This window comes from Corvus kubaryi, unplaced genomic scaffold (genome assembly GCF_017639235.1).
Source record: "Corvus kubaryi isolate FWS band 111438036 unplaced genomic scaffold, C.kubaryi_AGA036_p1.0 37398, whole genome shotgun sequence".
Taxonomy (NCBI): Eukaryota; Metazoa; Chordata; class Aves; order Passeriformes; family Corvidae; genus Corvus; species Corvus kubaryi.
Genome location: NW_024581137.1, coordinates 56,399,089 through 56,419,219, shown reverse-complemented (window position 1 = coordinate 56,419,219; position 20,131 = coordinate 56,399,089). Strand labels below are relative to the sequence as shown.

At 43.1% G+C, this 20,131-nt stretch overlaps 1 protein-coding gene across 4 annotated transcripts; it reads left to right on the top strand.

Moving 5' to 3' along the window:
* Window positions 1–398: 398 nt before the first annotated feature.
* On the top strand, window positions 399–19,305 carry SEC22C (SEC22 homolog C, vesicle trafficking protein). Of its 4 annotated transcripts, none has more exons than XM_042043617.1 (8): window positions 399–496; window positions 4,745–4,796; window positions 5,376–5,585; window positions 7,445–7,608; window positions 8,997–9,179; window positions 13,725–13,843; window positions 14,432–14,497; window positions 15,777–19,305. In XM_042043617.1, exons 3-8 carry the CDS (start codon window positions 5,404–5,406, stop codon window positions 15,975–15,977), a joined length of 915 nt encoding a protein of 304 aa, XP_041899551.1. In that variant the 5' UTR covers window positions 399–496; window positions 4,745–4,796; window positions 5,376–5,403; the 3' UTR covers window positions 15,978–19,305. The 4 variants fall into 4 exon arrangements, with proteins under 4 accessions (XP_041899551.1, XP_041899552.1, XP_041899553.1 ...); XM_042043618.1 differs by having other exon boundaries at window positions 4,745–4,933; XM_042043619.1 differs by lacking the exon at window positions 399–496 and adding an exon at window positions 2,829–3,303.
* The last annotated feature ends 826 nt before the right edge of the window (window positions 19,306–20,131 follow it).

Genomic DNA, 20,131 nt, shown 5'->3' with positions numbered 1-20,131 from the left:
TCCCTGCCCCGGTCCCTGCCCCGTTCCCGGCCCCGTTCGCTGCCCCGTTCCCTGCCCCATTCCCAGCCCCGGTCCCATTCGCTGCCCCGTTCCCTGCCCCGGTCCCGGCCCCGTTCCCTGCCCCGGTCCCGGTCCCGGTCCCTGCCCCGGTCCCGGCCCCGTTCCCTGCCCCGGTCCCTGCCCCGTTCCCGGCCCCGTTCGCTGCCCCGTTCCCTGCCCCATTCCCAGCCCCGGTCCCATTCGCTGCCCCGTTCCCTGCCCCGGTCCCGGCCCCGTTCCCTGCCCCGGTCCCGGCCCCGGTCCCTGCCCCGGTCCCTGCCCCGTTCGCTGCCCCGTCCCCGGCCCCGGTCCCTGCCCCGTTCCCCCCGGTCCTCCCGGCGCTGTCCCGGCGGTCCCCGCGCGGCCGCTCCGCGCCGCCGCCTCGGTGGTGAGGCGGGCGGGGCCGGCGCTGAGGGAAGCCGGAGGCCGAGGCCGCGGGGCTGCCGGGGGACGGGAGGTGAGCGGCGGAGGGTCCTGGGTGGGTAGGGGTAGCCTGCTCTTCATCCTCTTCCTCTGCCGCCGGCCCCTCCGCATCCCCGGGGCGGGGCGATCCGGGGCGTGTGCGTGGGTGGAACGGTGTGGGGGGTGTGAACTGGGAAGGGACTGGGGTAAACTTGGGGTGTGGGGGGTGTTTAGGGGGGTTGAGGTGCTTGGGAAGGCGATGGGGGGAGTGTGGGGATGTGGTGGTGAGCAAAGGGATGTGTGTGTTGGGATCCCGTGGCATGGATATAGGATTTGGGGGTTCCTTGGAGTGCCTGAGGGGTAGAGGAGGAGGCGTGGGTTGGGCTGGGGATGCCTTGGGGTTTATATGAGCAGGGATAACGTGAGGGCTTGGGAGCTGCGGGATGGGAGTAAGATTTGGGGGTATCCGGGTGCTTGAGGGATGTGTGGAAGGCCTTGTCAGTACAAAGCAGTGCCCCGAGTGGGGGCACGGGTGTGTTTGCTTTCAAGGTGTCCGAGTTAATTGAAGAGTGTGGGAACGGGGTTCTTTCAGGGATTTTAGGATGCTTAATGTGGGGGAGGAGAGGTGTGAGTGGGGTGTAGTTATGTGTAATGTGAGCGGAACAGGATGGATGTGGGATGGGTCCGTTGTTACATGGGCTGGGGAAGGTACAGGGATGAGCTGGTGGGATTTGGGAGGTGTCAGGGTTCAGGCGGATGGGGTGGGTGAGTATTTGGGAACAGGTGAAGTGGCCGGTGTTTCTGAGAGATGAAGGTGGGGCAGAGCTTCAGAGCATGACAGAGTTGTTGCAGTGTGGTTTGGGCGAGGATTTGGAGGATTTTTTGTTGGGATAGTGGGATTGATGTGAGAGCTGGATGCTGGGGTTGGAGGTTTGTGTGTGCTTGATTTCTGGTAGTTCGCAGGAAACTGTGTGTCCAGACGGATTTGCGATGATAAGGGTTTTTCCACATGCTTCCCCCTTGGGGATAAGAGTAAGCCTGTAGGATTTATAGGAGCCTAAAAGCTCTGGATATGCACAAATCCTGTGTTAAAATTTGAGATAGCAGTGTGTTTCAAATTGTTTTTACTCACTTCTCAGTCTGGAGAGTGGCTCTGGTTGTGCTGTGGGCCTGGGATGTCTGTGGGTGCTCAGCACTGCTGGGGGCATGGAGGGAGAGCAGCTGGGAAGGATCAGGTGGATACTGGTCCAATCTTAGAAGATGAGAAATTTAACAGCACTTTGGATTTGTTTTTTTATGTATCTGAGAAGAAGATAAAATCCCCTTTGTGATCCCTCAGGGGTGTGATAAATCTTCCTCATGAGCCACATCCTTGTTGGGTGAGACCCAAAGCAGCACTGGAGCTGCAGCTCAGGTTTTGTGTTTAATGAGTCAACCTGAATCTCTTTCATGTTCTGGCATCCCACCTGTAGCTGTCCAGGACTCGCTCTGGAAGTCACCTGCGTGAGAAAGGATGCTTTAGTGCAATAGTCACGTGTCCAGAAAACTTCACATTCTGCTTCAGGGCCATGGTAACATCCATTAAAGCTTTTAGCTGTTCCTTCAGCAGGAAGGTCAGAACTGGGTTTGAAGCTGGACACCTCAAGAGAGCAGAGAAATGTGGCTCTGAGCAGGGAGAGAAGGCAAAAGCTGGAGAAAAATCCTGGTAACATTTTTGTGAGTGTTGTGCCATTCTTGGAAGGAAACCTGCTTTTGATGATTTGGTAATTTTTGAAAGAACCAGGTTTTTAACATAATCCCCCTCATGAACTCTGCACTAGTTTTCATTTGCTTTCACAGCCTTTTGAGCAGATTGTTTTCTAAGTCTAGGCAATAAAGCAGGAGTTTGCTGAGCATTTGGAGAAGTGTGGCCTGGTGAGTTGGCTGTAATCTTCTTAACCCAGTGGAGCTTGCGTAACACGCAGTAAAGTGCAGCAGGTCTGATTGAGGCTGCCTTGATAATCCCTACACAGCCACTGGAGAGAGTTGGCTGCTCCTTGGGAAGTGAGGGAAGGAGGAATTGTGCTCCAGGTCACTTAGATACACTGAAGAATTGTTTGTTATGAGATTGGTGCTGTTAATGCACTAAGTAGTCTTATTCTGAAGCGTTGTTGGATGTACAGGTGCTTCAAGTAATGAAAAAACAACTTTGTTTTCTTCAGTCATAAGTTATAGCTTGTTCTTCTGAAATAATTGCTTGAAATACTTCCCAAGGTTCTGCTTTGTGCCAGAACAGGCAGTCTGATGCTGATGTGATGTTATCAATTGTGAACTCTGCAGGATTTGATATTGCTGAACCCAAAGCCTTGAGGACATTGTCCAAGTTCAGAACCAAGGTCAAAGAGCTGCCATGTACAGGCGGGTGCAGAACTTTGGGCTGCTGATGGTGTGCAGACGGAGAGACTGCCGGAGGAAAGGGCAGCCAGTGTGACACAGTGACAGCATCGAGTCAGCTGCTTATGTGCACATTTTGATCAGCCCAGCAAGTTGTGATACTTTGTGCTTGGTCACAGGTGACGTGGCAAAAGTGGCTTGCAAGTAGTTAAAATTCCAAAGGCAGTGACAGTAGTGGCTGTTACTTGCCAAAACAACACAGCTCTAGACATCATCTGGTGGGCAAGTAGCAAGGGCTTGTGCCAAAGGAAAAGGAAAACCCAAAGCCTCATTTTCTGAGGAAGGAGCATGGACTCATTTCTCCACTGAAGTCTGGCATTTAATTTGGAAGTTTTCCTGGTGGACACCTGATCTTTCTTTCCCAGACCAAAGGATCCCTCTGACAGGCAGCTGATACTCAGTGACAGCCTTAGGCACTGCAGCAGGAAGGTTTGTATGTCTTGGAAAGTTGGAAAACTCTCTGTGTGCAGTTGGTTAACTGTAGGTGATGTTATCCTTGGTGGTTAATAAAAAATATATATATGTTTAAATTTAAACTCTTGTTGTTAGTGGCATAGGGAGCTGAATAATTTCATAAGCTTGATAGGTTTTAGAAAATATCTTTGATTTCTAAGTTTGGTACTTCTTCATTTTCCTGATCATCTTCTGGCTGTTTTGGGGTTATTTTGGAACTAAACTTCATCAGCATTACCAACCCTTCACCCTAAAAATGTGCTGTTCTGAGCAAGTGTGCTTAGAAGTTGGCTGTGTTAAAGTCAATATTTCTGCTAAACTTCATATTTTTGGGATTTATTTCACTTTCATGTAAACGTTTTTATCAATGGCTACGAGCACAACACATTTAAAATGGATGGGATGTTTCAAGCTGATTTATAATAATCATGATTTTTGTTGAAATTCTTTTTGATGTGTGTTGAAGTTCCTGAGTTTAGTTTGCTTTTACAACTTAAATGACAGCTGGAGAACTGTGAGAGGGATTGTGGAAAAAAACCCACATCTAATTCTTTAATCTCCATTTGAAAAGTTCAAGATAACACTTCTCAAGAGATGTCTGATCTTCTGTAGTTTTAATCTGCTTGTCTAAGGAAACAAGTTTTGTGCCATTGTGCTTTCTGCTAATTCCTCTGGTAATTATCCTCTGATAATTGCAGTTGCTTTAACGTGCTGGCACCTTGGACAGAGGGATGGTTCCCACAGTTTATGTGGGAATGGTTCCTGTGGGGTAGAAATGAGACCCTTTAGCGCTGCCTGTGGCAAGAACTCAACCCTTGGCAGACATCAGGAGAGTTTATGGTGCCTGAGTTAGAAAAGGTTTTGCACTCTGGACTTCTTAGACAAGAAAAGCTCGTCCTGATGAGCCACATTTCAAAGGCACTTTAAGCATCCTAATGAATTGTGTGATACAGGGCTGGTCAAAGCTGTTGTTCTCCCTATCAAAAGTTTGAGTTCACAATGTGATTTTTTTTCTTTTTTCTTTTTATTTCCCCAATGCTTTGTTTCTGTAGTTTGCCTGAAGCTAAGTAAATGCCTTTGGTTTTCCTTTCTTCCCCTTTTTCCCCCATGACTTGTTTGTGATAATCCCTTAAAATTTGCTGATTTAGAGCTGCTCTTTTACTGATACAACTTCAAAAAAATTATGATTGGGACATCATAAATATTTTGCATAACATTCCACAGTGTCTTTGAACGAGTCTAGAAATTAATATATTGGACAAGAAAATGAGTTGTTTGTTTTCCTTGAGGGAAAACACTTCCTAGGATATGTTTACCCACTTCACAGGAGATCTGATGGTAAATATGTGTGTAAATGCAGGTAATCGATTAGTTTTTTAAACTAATTTTTAATTAGTTCATTCTGATTCTCTTTCAGAGATGATGTGAAGTGCTGTTAATCCTCTGACACCGTGCCCTGGATCCTCATGGTATGTCTGAAGGACACATCTCTGCATGTTCTGAATGTGCCAGGTGAAGCCCAAGAATAACTTTCCATGGGAGTTTGTGACCTCTTAAAGAGGAAGAAGTCAAGAGAGGGCAACTTTTATTCTATATTTAGCCCTAGGTGAGTCTGTGAAAAGAATCTGACAGGCTCTAGCCTAAAATTTATTTTTGGATTTGTGTGTTACACTAGAAAATAGAGAACTGCCACACTCAGGCAGCTTTTTGCAGCTCCAGTGTAGATGCAGCACATCAGTGGGGCTTAGCAGCTTACAAAAACACCTGTAAGAACTTCCCTCAGCATTTCTGATGCTTTGGGTAAAGCAGGAGGGAAAACAGGAATATTTTTCAGCTAAGTAATTCCCCTATCAAATCCCCTGCCTCCCCTTTTAATCTGAGAGGCAAAAACTGGACAGAGCCACGAGCTTTGAGAACAGTTTGGTTGCCTTTCAATGGCAGAGGTGTCATCAGAGGTGCTGTTCAATTCCAGTGCTGCATTAACTCTCATCCTCACGTATTCCTGCCTGGCATTTCGGAATGAACTGAATTGAACCTTTCCTTTCCAGGTTGTCCTCATGAATACTCCCGTGGAGAATGTCCATGATCTTCTTTGCCTGTGTGGTGCGGGTGAGGGATGGACTTCCCCTCTCAGCCTCCACAGATTTCCATCTCAACCAGGACTTTCTGGAATGCAGGAAGAGATTGAAGGCGTTATCCTCAATGCTGGCGCGGTATCCGAGTCGGGGCACGGCAAAAGGACGTAACCTGAGCATTCAGTGAGTTCCTGCTCTGCTTTGCTTGGGTTTTTGGGCTTTAATTTTTGAAATAATTCTCTTGGGGATTAATTGAACTCTGGGTATGGTCTGTAGTGCCTAATTCCAGTCTGAAATCCCACAGTGCTTGTCTAGGTTGTAAACGCCGAGGATTTTGAAACCTTATTCCTCAGCTCCTGCTCAGAATAGTGAGCATGTGCTTAGTTATATATTTGTATATATTTATATATTCATATATTGTATTTTATACGTTAATTTATATAAATACACATACATAACTGTTATTTAATACTATATTATATTTACACATTTCATTTTATTTATACACTTACATTTATACAATTGCATTTATTTATATATTTTATATATATTTATATGTATATTTACTTATACATATCTACATATACATATTTACACTATATTTATACATATTAGGTATATATTTGTATATACTTTCCTTATTTTATTTATATATATTTTACGTTAATTTTCATTTTGTGTAGCAAAAATGGGCAGTGCTTGTTACTTTTAGGAACTGGAGTGTCATGGATTTCTACAAATCCCTTTAAGAGGGCATCCAAGTGCCTTGGAATGACTTAGTTGAGGAGAAGAAATGTATTAAAGAAATTACAGAGAAAGAAATGAAGAAATTAGTTTAAACTCATTTAAGATGTGAGTTTTAGCTTGTGGTTGCATTTCTGCTAAGCAAGTGGAAGAAAACTTTAAGTGACCCTAAGCTAAAACTAAGCATCCATTTTAGGGGGAGTTAAAAAATACATGAATTTACACTGAAACAGTTGGAAAAAAGCAGAGATTTTCATCTCAATTCCTTTTCAGTCAAAGCAAACTCGTGCCCTTTGATGCCAACAAGTCCTGCTGCTTTTATCTGCTATGGTCTGTGCAGAAGCAGCTCAGCCCTGGCTTTGGAACGGGAGCAGTGCAAATGGATACGTGGGAAAAGGCCATAAATTATGGACAGCTTGGAAAAGGGGGTTTTAGGCAGGCATGGTGTTGATCCCCAGCTTGAGCTGGGAGTAGCAGGAATTTGGGGAATCTAAAGCAGAGCCAAGCAAAGCTGTAAATCCCAAGAACACAGTATAGCAAATAAATAAAAATGTGGTGAAATAGAAACCATGAGTAGGAAATGAAGTTGGGATAAAATATAGGAACAGTAGAAAAGAGACAAATTGTTCAGTTCCAAAACTTGGGTGGTTTCCTGCTGACAAGTGGCTGGGCTGCAAGGGAAGATATCCCTCAGAAGTCTCCTGGAAGGTTTGGACCATCTGAGAGTGGAAACTTTCACATAAATATGGATTCAGTGTTAGAGGAAGCCCTTTTAGAGTTGAATTCTTATTGCGATGTAGCAGTAAGCATTTGAAAATCATGGGTTGTGTACATTAGTAACTATCTCTTGCTGTTAATATGATGTTACCATGTTCAAGGGGAACAAGGAATCCATCTGCTTCCTGGGAACAAGCTTCCTTGCTTTTACTTTTTTTTCTGCATTTTCTTTCAAAATTGGTTTTCTGGCCATCTTGGTTTTTATTAGTGTGATTTAAAGCCAGCCTGGGAGAATAATGTCCTCGATTTGTACTGATGTACTAATTTCATAAAGTCTGTGTTGTGATCTTCACTGTGCTCAGGCATCCTGGATGAGTTAAGAATAAACAATTGTTTAAGAATAAATAGCTCTACAGGGATTGCAGGACTTTGACAACAACAAAAATGACATTTTTTGCAGTCTGCTCTCTCAGCTCAGTCTGTACATTTTGTTTTGACAGCAAGCACAGCTTCATCCTCACATTCAGCAGGACTTTCACCTTTTTATGTTGATGTGATTTTTTTTTAAATTTCTATTTCAGTTTCCTTTCTTCTGGGGATGTTGCCTGCATGGCAATCTGTTCCAGCAGCTACTCGACCATCATGGCCTTCTGCTTCCTGGAAGAGCTTCGGTGGGAATTTGCTGCTTCCTACAACACAAGGAGCATCAGTTCAGCTTCCAGACCATATGCTTTTATTGAATTTGGTTTGTAACTTTGTTCTCTAATAGTAAAAATCCTCTCTCTGCCAAATTGATGGTGTTAAACATCTCCTGGCCAAAGCCTGATGATAAAAGTGACTCTGGGTACGCCTTTGCCTGCATGTGGAAGGGAAGGGGGAGATCTTAATACCTTAAACTATTTGAGGGTTTGGTTTGTAGTTCCTGAGAGTTCATCTGTTATGAACAAAGTGCTGTGGTGATTGATGAACAAGCAGAGAAGAAAAAAGAAATTGATATCTCAGACACTTTCTAACTTAATTAAAAAAATCTGACGAGTGGAGATGGATGAGTATGGGAAAAAAGGGAGACAGAATAGATTATTATGGGCAGCTTTATTTCTGGCATGACTTGGAGTCATAATACCTCAGAACCATGCCCAGTGGTTCATTTTTAACCTGATATAATTTGTTTTCTTGCCAAGTAGCAGCTGCTCTACTGAACCTCACACCTTTGAAAGACACAATTCCCTTGCAGTGAGAAACTTTTCTGGAAAAGGATAATATCCTGCAGTGGGTTTGCACACTTCTGTCCAGATTTCAGTAACAGTGTTAAACTCAGGCTTAAAAGCTTGAGAAACCCATCAGGAAAGCTTCTTATAGAGCCATGTTGGATTTTGGGTGGATTCCCTGCAGGGCCCATTACAGCCAGGACGTAATTTCATACTGAGGTCCACATTAGCTGGTTTTTTTTTTTTTTTACACTTGAGTAAGAGTTGGGGAATTTCTAGCCTCTTTTAATTGCATAAAGCTTTTTTTTTTTTTTTTTTTAACCAGAAAAAAGCATTTTTTGGTCAGTTTTATTATTATACTTTATTGTGTTACAGAGTGGCAAATATTACTGTGTGGTAATTTATTTATTAATCATCTTCTTTCCTATGTTTGGATCTAAGATGCACTTGATGCCTGAGATCTTAACCTTTTGTTTGGTAGTTACAGATAATTTTTATTATTATTTAGATAAGATATTAGAAGAAATTCTTCCCTGAGAGGGTGGTGAGGCCCTGGCACAGGCTGCCCAGAGAAGCTGCAGCTGCCCCTGGATCCCTGGAAGTGTCCAAGTCCAGGCTGGAACAACCTGGTCTAGTGGAAGGTGTCCCTGCCCATGGTAGGGGGTGGAATGAGATGACCCTTAAGGTCCCTTCCATCCCAAACCTTTCTGTGCTATAAAATACCTAAAAGAAGTCTTTTTGTTCCTTAACCATCAGTGGAATTTTATACCTGAAACCAATAAGAAAAGAAATGAAGGAATTCAGACAATCCAAGAGAAAGCTCTGATACGATAAAATAATCACCCTAAGTAAAGTTGTAATAATACTAAGTGTTAACTAAGCAGTTTTTCAGAGCTGATTGCAGCAGGTTTTCCTGTTGTTTCAGATAACATCATTCAGAAGGTGAAACACCATTTCAACAGCACCCGTGGCTCCCGGGCCAGGGCCAGCTGGGAGAAGGTGGAGGAGGAGCTGAAGCTGCAGCCCCCGGTGCAGCTGCAGCTGGAGGCCACGGAGCTGCTGAACGGGCTGAGCAATGGAGGGCACGCAGGAGGCCATGTGGAGGTTGGTAAGTTACTACTACACCAGGTGACAGGAGATTTCCTCACCCTCGTCCTGCACGTGGCACCAAAACACGTGGCAGGGTCCTTTTGTACTGAGAAATGTGCGTTTGCATCGTGTGTATGAACCCAAAAAAAGGCTTTTTCTGTCATAGTAAACAACATATGGGCTTTCCATTGCAGCAGGTATGCAGCAGAGCTTTAGAGACTGCTGTGGAGCCTTTTTCCAGCCTTACATCAGCTTCTCTGTATGGAAAATACAGCCTGGGCTTGATATTTTCCGTGTGAAATTCTCTTCTTTTAAAATCTTTGTGTGTTCAAGTTTTTAAAGAAGCCCCACTGATTCATACATAGCTTGTTACAAACTCATAATGAAAGATCTGTCATTATAGTCGGAATGAGTTTCTTCAGCCTTGAGGGAAGAAAAGATGAGAAAAATACGAGCTGAGGGTAAAACTCTTGTTCTGAGATTGTCTGGCTCGAGTTGTTCTCCCCTCCTTGCTTTTTCCTTCTACCTTATTTTGTAAAATTTAATGCATTTGACTAAAACTTTGAAAGAGGGTTTATGTATCTGTATAAACAACACAGAGGCTTGACAGGGCATTTTTTTGTGGCAAAACCTAACATTTTACCTGCTTTTGAAGTACCAACCTCTACTTCTTTATTATAAAAATGGTACTTCTCACTTGTGTTTCAGCTGCACAGTCCAGGTCCTGCCTGCCTCCTCCACAAATGAAATCGTACAATTATTTAGATTGGAGAAAACCTTTAAGATCATTGAGTCCAACCAGAAACCAAACCCTGCCAAGTCCACCACTAAACCAATTTCTATTTTAATCCTGTTAGCACGGTGGTTTAAATGCAGCTGGAGTGCCATGAGCTTGTATTTCCTTTTTTTTTCTTGTTGTTCTTGGCTTATGAAGCACTAAAAAAGTTAAGTTCCAATTGCTCAATCTTATTGTTTGTGATAGATGAGCTGGAATCTAATCTGACATAGGTATTTTAAGATAGTACGGAAGGGCACTGGCCAGGAGGAATTAAAAATAGAATGGAAACCACTTTATTTGCCAGTCAGATTTGTGACTGCTCTTCAGAACTGTTCTTGAAGGTTAAATCTTTTCATGTTGTGACAGGGCTTGGAAATTCTTCGCACTTTTTTTTTGAATTTTGAACAGCTTCAGTGCCAGTAAATATTTGTGATGTAGTCTGTGTCCACAGATCAGAAATACATTTTCACTTCTCTCTCATTCCTAATTGCTTTCCATTACTTTCCATCTGGCTTTTTATTTCTGTCTATTTCTCTGGTCTAACCCAAATGCTCTTACAGATTGTTCTGCCTTTATTTTAAGGATCATGTTTATGATCATCTGTTTGCCTCCACTGGAGTCAGCTTTCCTGGCTTGTGTCTCTCTCCTCTCATCATTCCCTACCAGCTGAATCCCACTTTGCTGCTCTAAGTTTAGCTGTGTGCATAGTGTTTGTTCCATATTAATGTTATTTATATGATGGCTCTGCTCTACAAGAGACTGTTTGAAATGCTGTGGCTGCAGGAGAGCAGAATTTAATTGTGACTGCACTCCCTGGAGCAGATTGATCGATCCAGGGATGATCCAAGCATCCCTCTCCTCACATGGCTGGAGCTGCTCCTGGCTTCTTTGGAGCTGGGTGAGCTCATCCTCTGGCTCCTCAGTTTGGTGTGAAAAGGCTCAGAAAAGTCAGGGCAGCTTTGTCCTTGTTAGTATTTATGAGAACAAGAGATTTTTCTTTTATTTCCATTCTTTCTGCTGCTTGTTCCTTCCTTTGTTAACTAAACCCAGCCCAACTCTTGCTACAAAAACCCTCTCCTGGTACCCTTGACCACACCCACACATCCCTGGCTGCTGCTGCAGAGCCCCACTCGTGTCAGTGTGGGCACAGCTGGTGCTGCTCCAGAGGACACTGGGGCTGTGTGCAGGGGACTCTGAGGGGCTTTCTGGCAAGAGGGAAAGTTTTCACATCACAGGTGGCCCTGGGAAGCAGCAGAACAATTTGTGCCACTTGTCTTGTGAGTGAGCTGGTAAATCCTGCAGCTCCTCTTGATGAGTGTTCTTCATCTTTTACAGGCACACAGGGAGTCCTTCAGAGGCTTTTACAAGGGGTTTTTTTGAAGCTGTCTCACTCTCTGCCTTTTGTGTGCTTGTATTTTAGTTTAAACTGCTGGAGTGTGACTTCATTTCTCACTCCTGGTGCTCTTTCTGCAGAGCTTTGCGCGAGTGACTCACTGTCCAACCCTCGTGCTGTGCCTGCAGGAGGCAGATCCGAGCTGCTGCAGACTCTGGTGTCTCCCTCCAATGAAATGGCCAGAGGCCTCTCCAGAAAATCTTTCATGGGCAGAGGTTTCAATTTCTACACCGTGTGAGGGTGTTTGCACAGAGTTGTTCTGTACATGTTCAAACCTGCTGGTGCATCGCCCACAGCTCCCAGAATGTTTCTGTGAGGATGTTGTGCTCTGAAGTGCACAACTTCTGTGCTTGAAGAGTCAAATCAATGTGAAACCTAATTAGTGTTTATTTGTGCTTGTGCAGAGTTGTGCTGGCTCGAACTAAGAGTGTTTGTACTCTCTTTTTCCCTTATTTAGGCCATTCTGGTATGAAATCCTCTTTATAAAAATATGACTGAATTCACCCAAGGAAGGGAAATAATTTTCCATTAGCAGGACCCATCTCACTTCTCTGTGCAATTTCAGTTTGTGAGTTAAACCTCAGAATTTAACAGCAGAAATAAATCTCTGCAGCAAACCATTTCAAGACCAGTTTTCACAGAATCTGAACCCCGAGCAACTGGATATTTTAATCTCCCCCGCATTTGTGACAGCAATTCTTTTTATCCTCCTGGACTTAAAAAATGTAACTTTTACATAATATTTCATGCTGCAGAAGCAGTATATTGAGACCTACATTGTTCTTCCCTAGGGACTGGGAACTCTTGGCACGTGTAGTTTGCAGGATCCTGCTCAATGAATGCCACTTGTGCTTGATAATTATAATTTGTTTGAGAGACATTTCACGCCTCTGAAGTAAACCTTAGAATTTGAGGAAATGAAACAGTCTTTATTAGGAAACATCTGTGGGAGAGTTACACATATATATAGCTGCAACATTATTTAATGAATCAAAAATAGGAAGTAGGAATAGCAGGAGAAAATAGCAGGAATCTGAATTCTGGGGTCAGTGAATGAATAAAGATGCTGCTACAAGTTCTTTTTAAATGTCAGTGTGTAGCAAAAGAAAAGCCAAATTGCCTGTGAGTGACAGAGTTACACCATTCCCAGTGTAATATCCAGTAATGCTCCCTAAAGTGAGACATATCACATGGAGTTAATACAGTTCCTTTTGCAGTTGCTTTGGAGCTGAGATTATGGATGTGTGAGTGCATGCCAGACAAATTAATTGCAGAGACATGGATGAAAGGTGCTTTACAACCCTATATCAATTTGTCACCAAAGCTTTTTACATCCATCTATCAAAATCTCTCTTGAAGGAGGAGGCAGGAGTGTTTTCCTCTCTGAAATCATGTGGTGGCTGTTGTGGTGTTTCTTCTGTCACTGAAAGGATGCCAGAGGTGCAGTTTATCTCTACTAGTCAGGATCTGGATACACCTGGACAGAGGGAGAAGATCCTGAGGGCTGGATCATTTTCCTGAGGGCTCATTCATTCTCTCCTGTGTCTTGGGGATGTTGGTGCAGGAAAAGAGCTGGGTTTAGTATCTGAGCTGGAAATTATCATTTTTTATTAAGCTGACAGTGTCCTACTTGGGGTGATCCAAGGGCAGAGATAAAATAAAATGTAGGTGAGGATCAAGGTGTGGAAAGTGTTGTTGAACAAGCAAGGGAAAGCTGGAGGTGGGCTGTAGGACAGCCCTGAATTAGAGGCAGCAGACTCCAAAGCTAAACACACATTTATGATAATTGCTTTGACCTTAATTAGGGATGTATCAATGAGATTATCCGAAGAACTGCTGTTCAGCAGTTCAGGTGTTAAGTAGTAGCAGAGAAGGTGGGAAAGGAAGGAGGAGATAATTCACTACGTGTGAAACGTGGGCAGCCTGAGCCCTCCAACTGCCAGTGGGAAGAAATACTTTAATTACTGCTTAAGGAGGAGATGAATTGCTCCTTGCTGTGATGGGTGGCTGAAATCTAAGCCCTTTCCCAGACCTTTGGTGTCTTTTCTGCTGACCTTTGAGGAGTGCTGAGCATCCTCATCTGCTGTAATAAACAAAAAATTATATATGTGCACCATAATAGAAGACACTGATGCCAAATAGGTCAAGAAAAAGTCTGTTGCTGACCTGTTTAAAAATAGAGCTCTTGCTGATTTCTGGATGTCTGAAGGACTGAATACTGTAGTGCAACAAAAAAAAGGGGGTTCTGTTTATAATCAGTCTTCCCTGGAGCAAGCATGGAAGGTTTTGGGAGTGTTTAAAACCCACATAAGGTAGTTGTGGTGTTTTCTATTAGAAGATTGAAAGTAACAATGCAAACTTTCACTGATGTCTGGTTTTCCTTTCTTTCTAAGTCCCTACTTACAGAATGCAGCCCGTGACCCCCCTGGGGATTCTGTCACTTGTTCTGAACATCATGTGTGGAGCTCTGAACCTCATCCGAGGAGTTCACCTGGCAGAATATTCCTTTCAGGTAACCCTGATTGCATTGGAACCTGAGAATGAGTCAAAGGCAGAGTTTTTGGGTAACCAGTTCAAGGGTGGCTGTTCTGCCCCGTAGCAGAGCACACATCTTTCCTCAAGAAGTGTTTTGTTTATCCAGGGAATGTACAGTAGGTTACTCACCTGCTGCACCTTGTGTGTTTTGTTGTAAATCACAACATTTGGCATTTTATTCTTTTTTAGAGAGGTTAAAATTTTGAGAAATATTTTATTCTTACCAGGCTACCTGGATTTTTTTCTCCATTCTTTTATTTTATTGTAGACCCTCTTCGGTAATTTTTTTTAAACAAACATGAGACTGTAAACAACTTTATAAAAGGGAAAAAAAAGTGTCCTGATTGTATCCTGACACAGTTTTATTTAGCAGGAACTGTCACATAAGCCTCAGTTCTTGGTGTCTTATCCAATGATATTGATCTTGGTGTTGAACACTGTGACAGTCAATCAACATAAACTGGGATAAGAGGTTCTTGACTATATTTATAATGTTTTCAAATATCAAGCAGCACTTGCTAAAAGCTGTGCCTGACGTAGTTGTCACTTCTTTTAATCCCAACAGGAGGACCATGAAGGAATTGGAAATGTGATAGCTTTTTTTCTACCTTTTCTAGCCTGTGTTTTTCAGGTATGTTAACTGCAAATAAAATTTTTTTTCTGATTATTTTGCTACTATAATTCACGAGACAGAGTCCTTTTCAGCCAAGCAGAGGTTTCTAATATCCTACCTAGGTGATTCCACTGATTTATTCCAGTGGAGTGGTACAAAAGCAGTTCAAGGCACATTTTGACCCTTGGAAAATTGCATTTGCAGGCTTTTTCAGTGCTTCCATGTTTTGACAAGTCAGAGGGGGCTGGGTGTGATGGATAAATGCCATCCCAAAGTTGGTCTCCTCCCATAGGGATGGACACCACGTCTTCCTGTCAGGATCAGACTTAGTGATGGGCTTTTGGAGCATGACCACCTTGAAGACTGAGCAAATACTGGACAGCACTATTGAAAATGGTCTAATTTACATGAAAAATTACATTGAATCCTGGTGGTTCCTTAGATTTTTTCTGTAATGGGGTTATTTTCTCTGACCTTACACGGAAGAGTTTGAATGAGGAAAATATAACATGCTCCAAGTGAAGAGCTCCTTGAATTCCTAAAACAGGGCTCCACAACCTTTAACTTGAGGGCAGTATATGCTGGAAAGTGTTCTATTCCTAGCGCGGCATTGCAGGAAGCTGCAGCAGTTTTGTTTCTAGGAATAACATTAATGCCTACAGTGTATCATTTATTGCCCTTGTTGCATTTGGATAATGGTTTGGGGACCACTATCTGCAGACTTTGATGTGTTTCTGGGGTTATTTATTGTATTATGATACAATTTAGTGTCTTTCAGCCTTCCTACACCTCTGCTCGTGGCAGAGCTTTGAGGTGAATAGATTAATTTAGATCTAATAGATTAATTTAGATCTAATAGGTTAATTTAGATCTAATAGGTTAATTTAGATTTAAATACTCGATGCAAGTTGTTTTTCACAAAGAAAGGCTCTGTGCTGCTTCTTTCCCTGTGAGTACCTGAAGCCAGGGAAGCTGAATCAAGGAGAGTTCTCTCTTCTCCTTTTGGTTTATAGCAGCTTCTTCCCAAACTGCTTGTGCATACATTGCAGGGTTTCTGTGTGCTGACCTCTGCCTGTGGCATCAGCACAGTTGGAAGCTGTGACCTGAGGTGAGAAAGGCTGATCTGTCACTGCCTGAGGGGAAAAAGTGACTCCTCTGTCAGCACTGGGAGCTTTAAATTTACTCTTAACGTGCTCAGCAGACAGGTTCCAGCTGTCCCAGGCAGAAATTCCCAACTGCATCCCTGGTTTTGTGCACATAGCTCAGTGCTATCTCTCTCTCTCTGGTCCTTTTGCAGTGTTACCTGTACCTCTTCTACAGCTCAGCCAGGAAGGTGAAGACATTTGTGCTCCTTTTCTGTGTCTGTTCATGCAACATTTACTTATATGGATTACGGAACCTCTGGCAAATCTCCTTCCACGTAGGAGTGGCTTCTCTTTCTTCTTACCAGATCCTGACAAGGCAGCTCCTGGAGAAGCAGCCTGACTGTGGCGTATGAAAAAAACTTGGGGTTTGCTACTCTGTTTTTACAACTTTTTCTTTTGTATTCACCTGGCCAAAAATAGCTCAGAGTGTTTTTTAACCATCCCTGGCAATGGTTATTGCAAGGAGAACAGTTCCAAGCAACTTGGGATAGGCAGGGTGCTGTAACTGTGTCCAACACACAGCAAGGGGTGCAGCTGTATTTAACATGGCAATGGTAGAGCTTGTCAGGTGTCACCAACAGATGGAAGCTCTTACCATCAACAAGCTTTTCCTCCTTGACTGCCACCATCCAGATAGCATTTTGCCATTTGTCTTACTGGCTCTGTGACAGTCTGGCAGATCAGTCTTGCCCTGCTGCTGCAAATATTCAAATTGTGTAGTAAAATGGAGGTAAAGCGATGGGGAACATTTTTGTCTCTAGAATTTGTGAAGATTCTTGGTAAATGTGAGTAAAGGGGTTGTTTGCTGTAATTAGATGAGTGCAGTATCGGTGGGGAAAATGGTGAGGGTGAGCTTCAGGGTCACTTTTCTAGGTTTGGAAGGACAGGAATAGACTGTGGCTCTTTTATAAACCATAGAGTCTATAAATATCTCCTTGGCTGAACAGCACATTGCAGTTAAGTGTGTGCTCATGGGTTAATTGCAAATATGCTTGGGGCAGCAGAAAATAATCCAAGTGGGTGTAAGTGATCTGTCAGCTCATGTGGCCTTTGTTTCCTTGGCTAAGGTCACTTTTAGGATAAGGGCAGTTCCACGTTTGCTTGCTCTGTATGGATAATAAATCTTCCAAGTCTATTTATGACAGGCCACTGACTCCTTCACCTTCCTTTAAAAGAAAATTGAGTAGCTGGTGAGTAGAAAGCCATTTCCAGGAATGGAAAGCAAGAGCAGGTTCTCTTTGTTCTATAAAACACCTGTAGTGGTGAGTTCTCACACTAAGATGAGTTTTGAGTGTGCACCCTGGAATAGGGGACTGCAGAGCTGGAATTCCCAAGCTCTGCTGCACTGGGTGTTGTTCCCTGTCATGGATCGAGGTGCACATGGGCATTTTAGGGCATAGATGAATAATTTAGGCTGGCAGTTAAAAAAATGCATAGCAGTTTGATGCAGCTGTCCCTGAGGGGTTGTAGAGATCCAAACTGAGATGTAGAGAACTGTAGGTGTGTTATTGTGGAATTATGGTCCTAAAATTTCCTTTTATCCTTTTTTTCTTTCTGGTCATCCCCATTTCTTTCACCAAAGATTTATTTTTCCCCTCACATAATCTCTACCTCTGGTTGCAAAGAGATTAACATGCAGCAGAATTGTCTTTTTTGCAGGAACACTTAAGAAAATTCCTTTCTTGTATCTCAGTGAATTTTCCTGAAATCTCAGGATGCAAACACGAGGATCAGACCAGAAATTTGTGGTGCTGTACCTTGGAAGCACTTCTGGATGCAGCTGACTGCAGCAACAGCATCCATTACAGCCTGGACAGTCTCTAGGACATCAGGAGACTTAGTGCCAGAGCTTTTCCCAGGAAGAAAGTGTGAAAAATCTTTTTCACTGCACTTACTGTAACAGCAACGTGATAAAAACCTCCAAACTATGAGGAGTAGTCTGGTAGGGAATGATGGAGGAATATTTTAGCCAGGCATTTAAGGACACAGCTAGAGCTGTGTGCCATAAGGGAAAGGTTTTCTGTTGTAAGGGAGTGGATTAAAGTTGTTTGTCTGTCATTATCCCAGTTTTCTGTCAGAGTGCAAGTGGAGAAATGAAGCCAGAATTCAACCACTGTCCTTAGGACACCAGGATGACCCCACAGATGTGAGGGGTTTTGTACTGCTCTTAATTTTCATGCTGTTCAGTCCCAGTTTTCCTTGATAAATTACTTCTGGAGACTGCAGGGAACTCAGCCACGAGTTTGGATTACAAGTTTAAAAAAAAAAAACCCTGAAAGAAGAACACCCCAAAAACCTGACACTAGAAATGTGACACTTTGAGGGTAACGGATGCGAAGACTGATGGTGTTTTCCAGGAGCATAAACTGGGTTCCCATGGGGAATCATCCTGTGGGGAAAGGATGAAGCATTTTATACTACAGACAGACAAAACTTCATGAAAAGAACTTTAGGACAGGAGCCAACCCCCTGCTCTGCCTTTTTAGCCTCACTGTGGCTGAAGAGTCCAGAGGAGCTTTCCTGTTTCTCCTGGGCTTGGCTAAAGCCAGCCCTGCTCTGGCCTGAGGCTCACAGAACATTCACAGCTGGACATTCCTCAGCCTTGTACGGAGCTGACTGGAAAAGCTGGAACATGGCTGATGTTTCCCGAGCATCCAGCTGCTCTGTCCTGAAGCAAATCCATCCCTGAGCCAGGGGATGTCAGCCACAGCTCTGCAAAGGAGTGCTAGACCAGGGTGTTTGGAGAATTGTGCAATTAAGAGTGGAGAAGGGTTTAATGCAGCTTTTATTGAATTGGTTTTCCTAAAAACATTTCAGTAAAATCAAACCAAATCATCTGGTTCAGTTCTGCCTTTGCCTAAACTTTTTTTTTTTTTTTTCTTTGTGGATTTTTGGGGGGTGTGACTGAATCTTTAGATCTTTTCTACCCAATGACAAAGCTCTGGTTTGGTCTTGGTCTTAATCCCTTTGCAACCCTTTTTTCCCCCTGTAATATGTGTAAACCATATTAAGGAATCCACATGGATTAGTCTGTGTGCACTTTATAGGTTTGGGTTGGGATTCCAGGACGAGGCAGAGCACACAGAGTTTGACCTGGTTTTATTTTTTATTTGGTATTTATCCCATATTCACGTGGTATTTATACAGTTAAACATTCTCTCCTGGCAAAACAGCAAGAGGAATAGAATAGTTTACATTGATCTCAGTGCTTTAAGATTTAATAAAAAAGAATGACTTGCAGTTTGAGAACATAAAATCTGACTCATAACGTGGGATTATTCCTGTATTGAATGAAATCCCCAAAGAGGAATCCATCCCTTTTTGTTCAGCTTTAAACTGGTTAATGTGGTTGGGATTGCATCTTCTTCATTCTGTCAGTTTGCAAGATAAGTCTTTCGGAAACTCTTTTCCTCACCCAGCAGCTCAGCACAAGAAAATTGGCAAAGAATAAACTTCAATAATTTCAAGATTTGCAGTGCTTAGTCACTTTATGAAGCTGGTAATTCTCTGGCTTTTTTTTCCTTTCTCCCAAAGACCTATGGAGTTTGTAGAAGGTGGGCTGGTACCTTTTTAGACATTTTTGCACTGTATTAATAATTGAACCTGTGTAAATGTGTATAAAATCATTTTGCATGTGTATGTATATATGTACATATATCTAATAAATGGCTTTTTTTGTAATGGTTGTCTTCATTCAGAGTTTGAAATGAACTGATTATATTAGAAATTAACTGATTATATTTCATTTTTGCAGACATTTTCAGTGATCCCTGTGGCCAGTTCATCAGTTGAACCATAGAAACATATTTATAAATATATGTATAGGAATTCAGTTATCCAAGCAGGAGACTGCAGGAGGCTGTGATAGAATCTCTTTTGCTCTTTATTTTCAGAGACTCTTGGAGGCTTTTCCTGCAAAACTTGTGTGTTGAAGTGCATGAAATGAGATGTAACACACCCCAAGGGTGCCTTTCCAGCTGCTGCCAGGGAGTAGTGGGGATGTGGCAGTCTGCAGGTGCATTTTTAGCCTTAATGAAAACAGGCCTGCTAATTAGTCTGTCCCTACTAAGGGCTTGTGAACTTTTTTTGGGCAATTTCAGCCACCTTTGGTAACTGAAGAGACAGATTCAGCAGCGTTACAGTAAAGAGGGGCTTGATGTGACAGAAAATGCAGCTTTCTCACCACTGGAATGGGATGGGTTCGTGTGTGGGAGAGATGCTTTGTGTGACAGGACTCAGGAACCAGAAAATAAGGCAAAAATCAAAGAGCTGGAAGAAATCAGGCTTATGGAACTACTGGTTTCTTCACATTTTTCTCCTCCCTGCTTCTCCACAGGAATGACACCTAGGTATTGACAGCTCCAAAGTGCCAGAGGGCAGGGTTAGATTAAATATTTGCAAAATCCTTCCCTGTGAGGGTGGGCAGGCCCTGGCACAGGGTGCCCAGAGAAGCTGTGGCTGCCCCTGGGTCCCTGGAAGTGTCCAAGGCCAGGTTGGACGGGGCTTA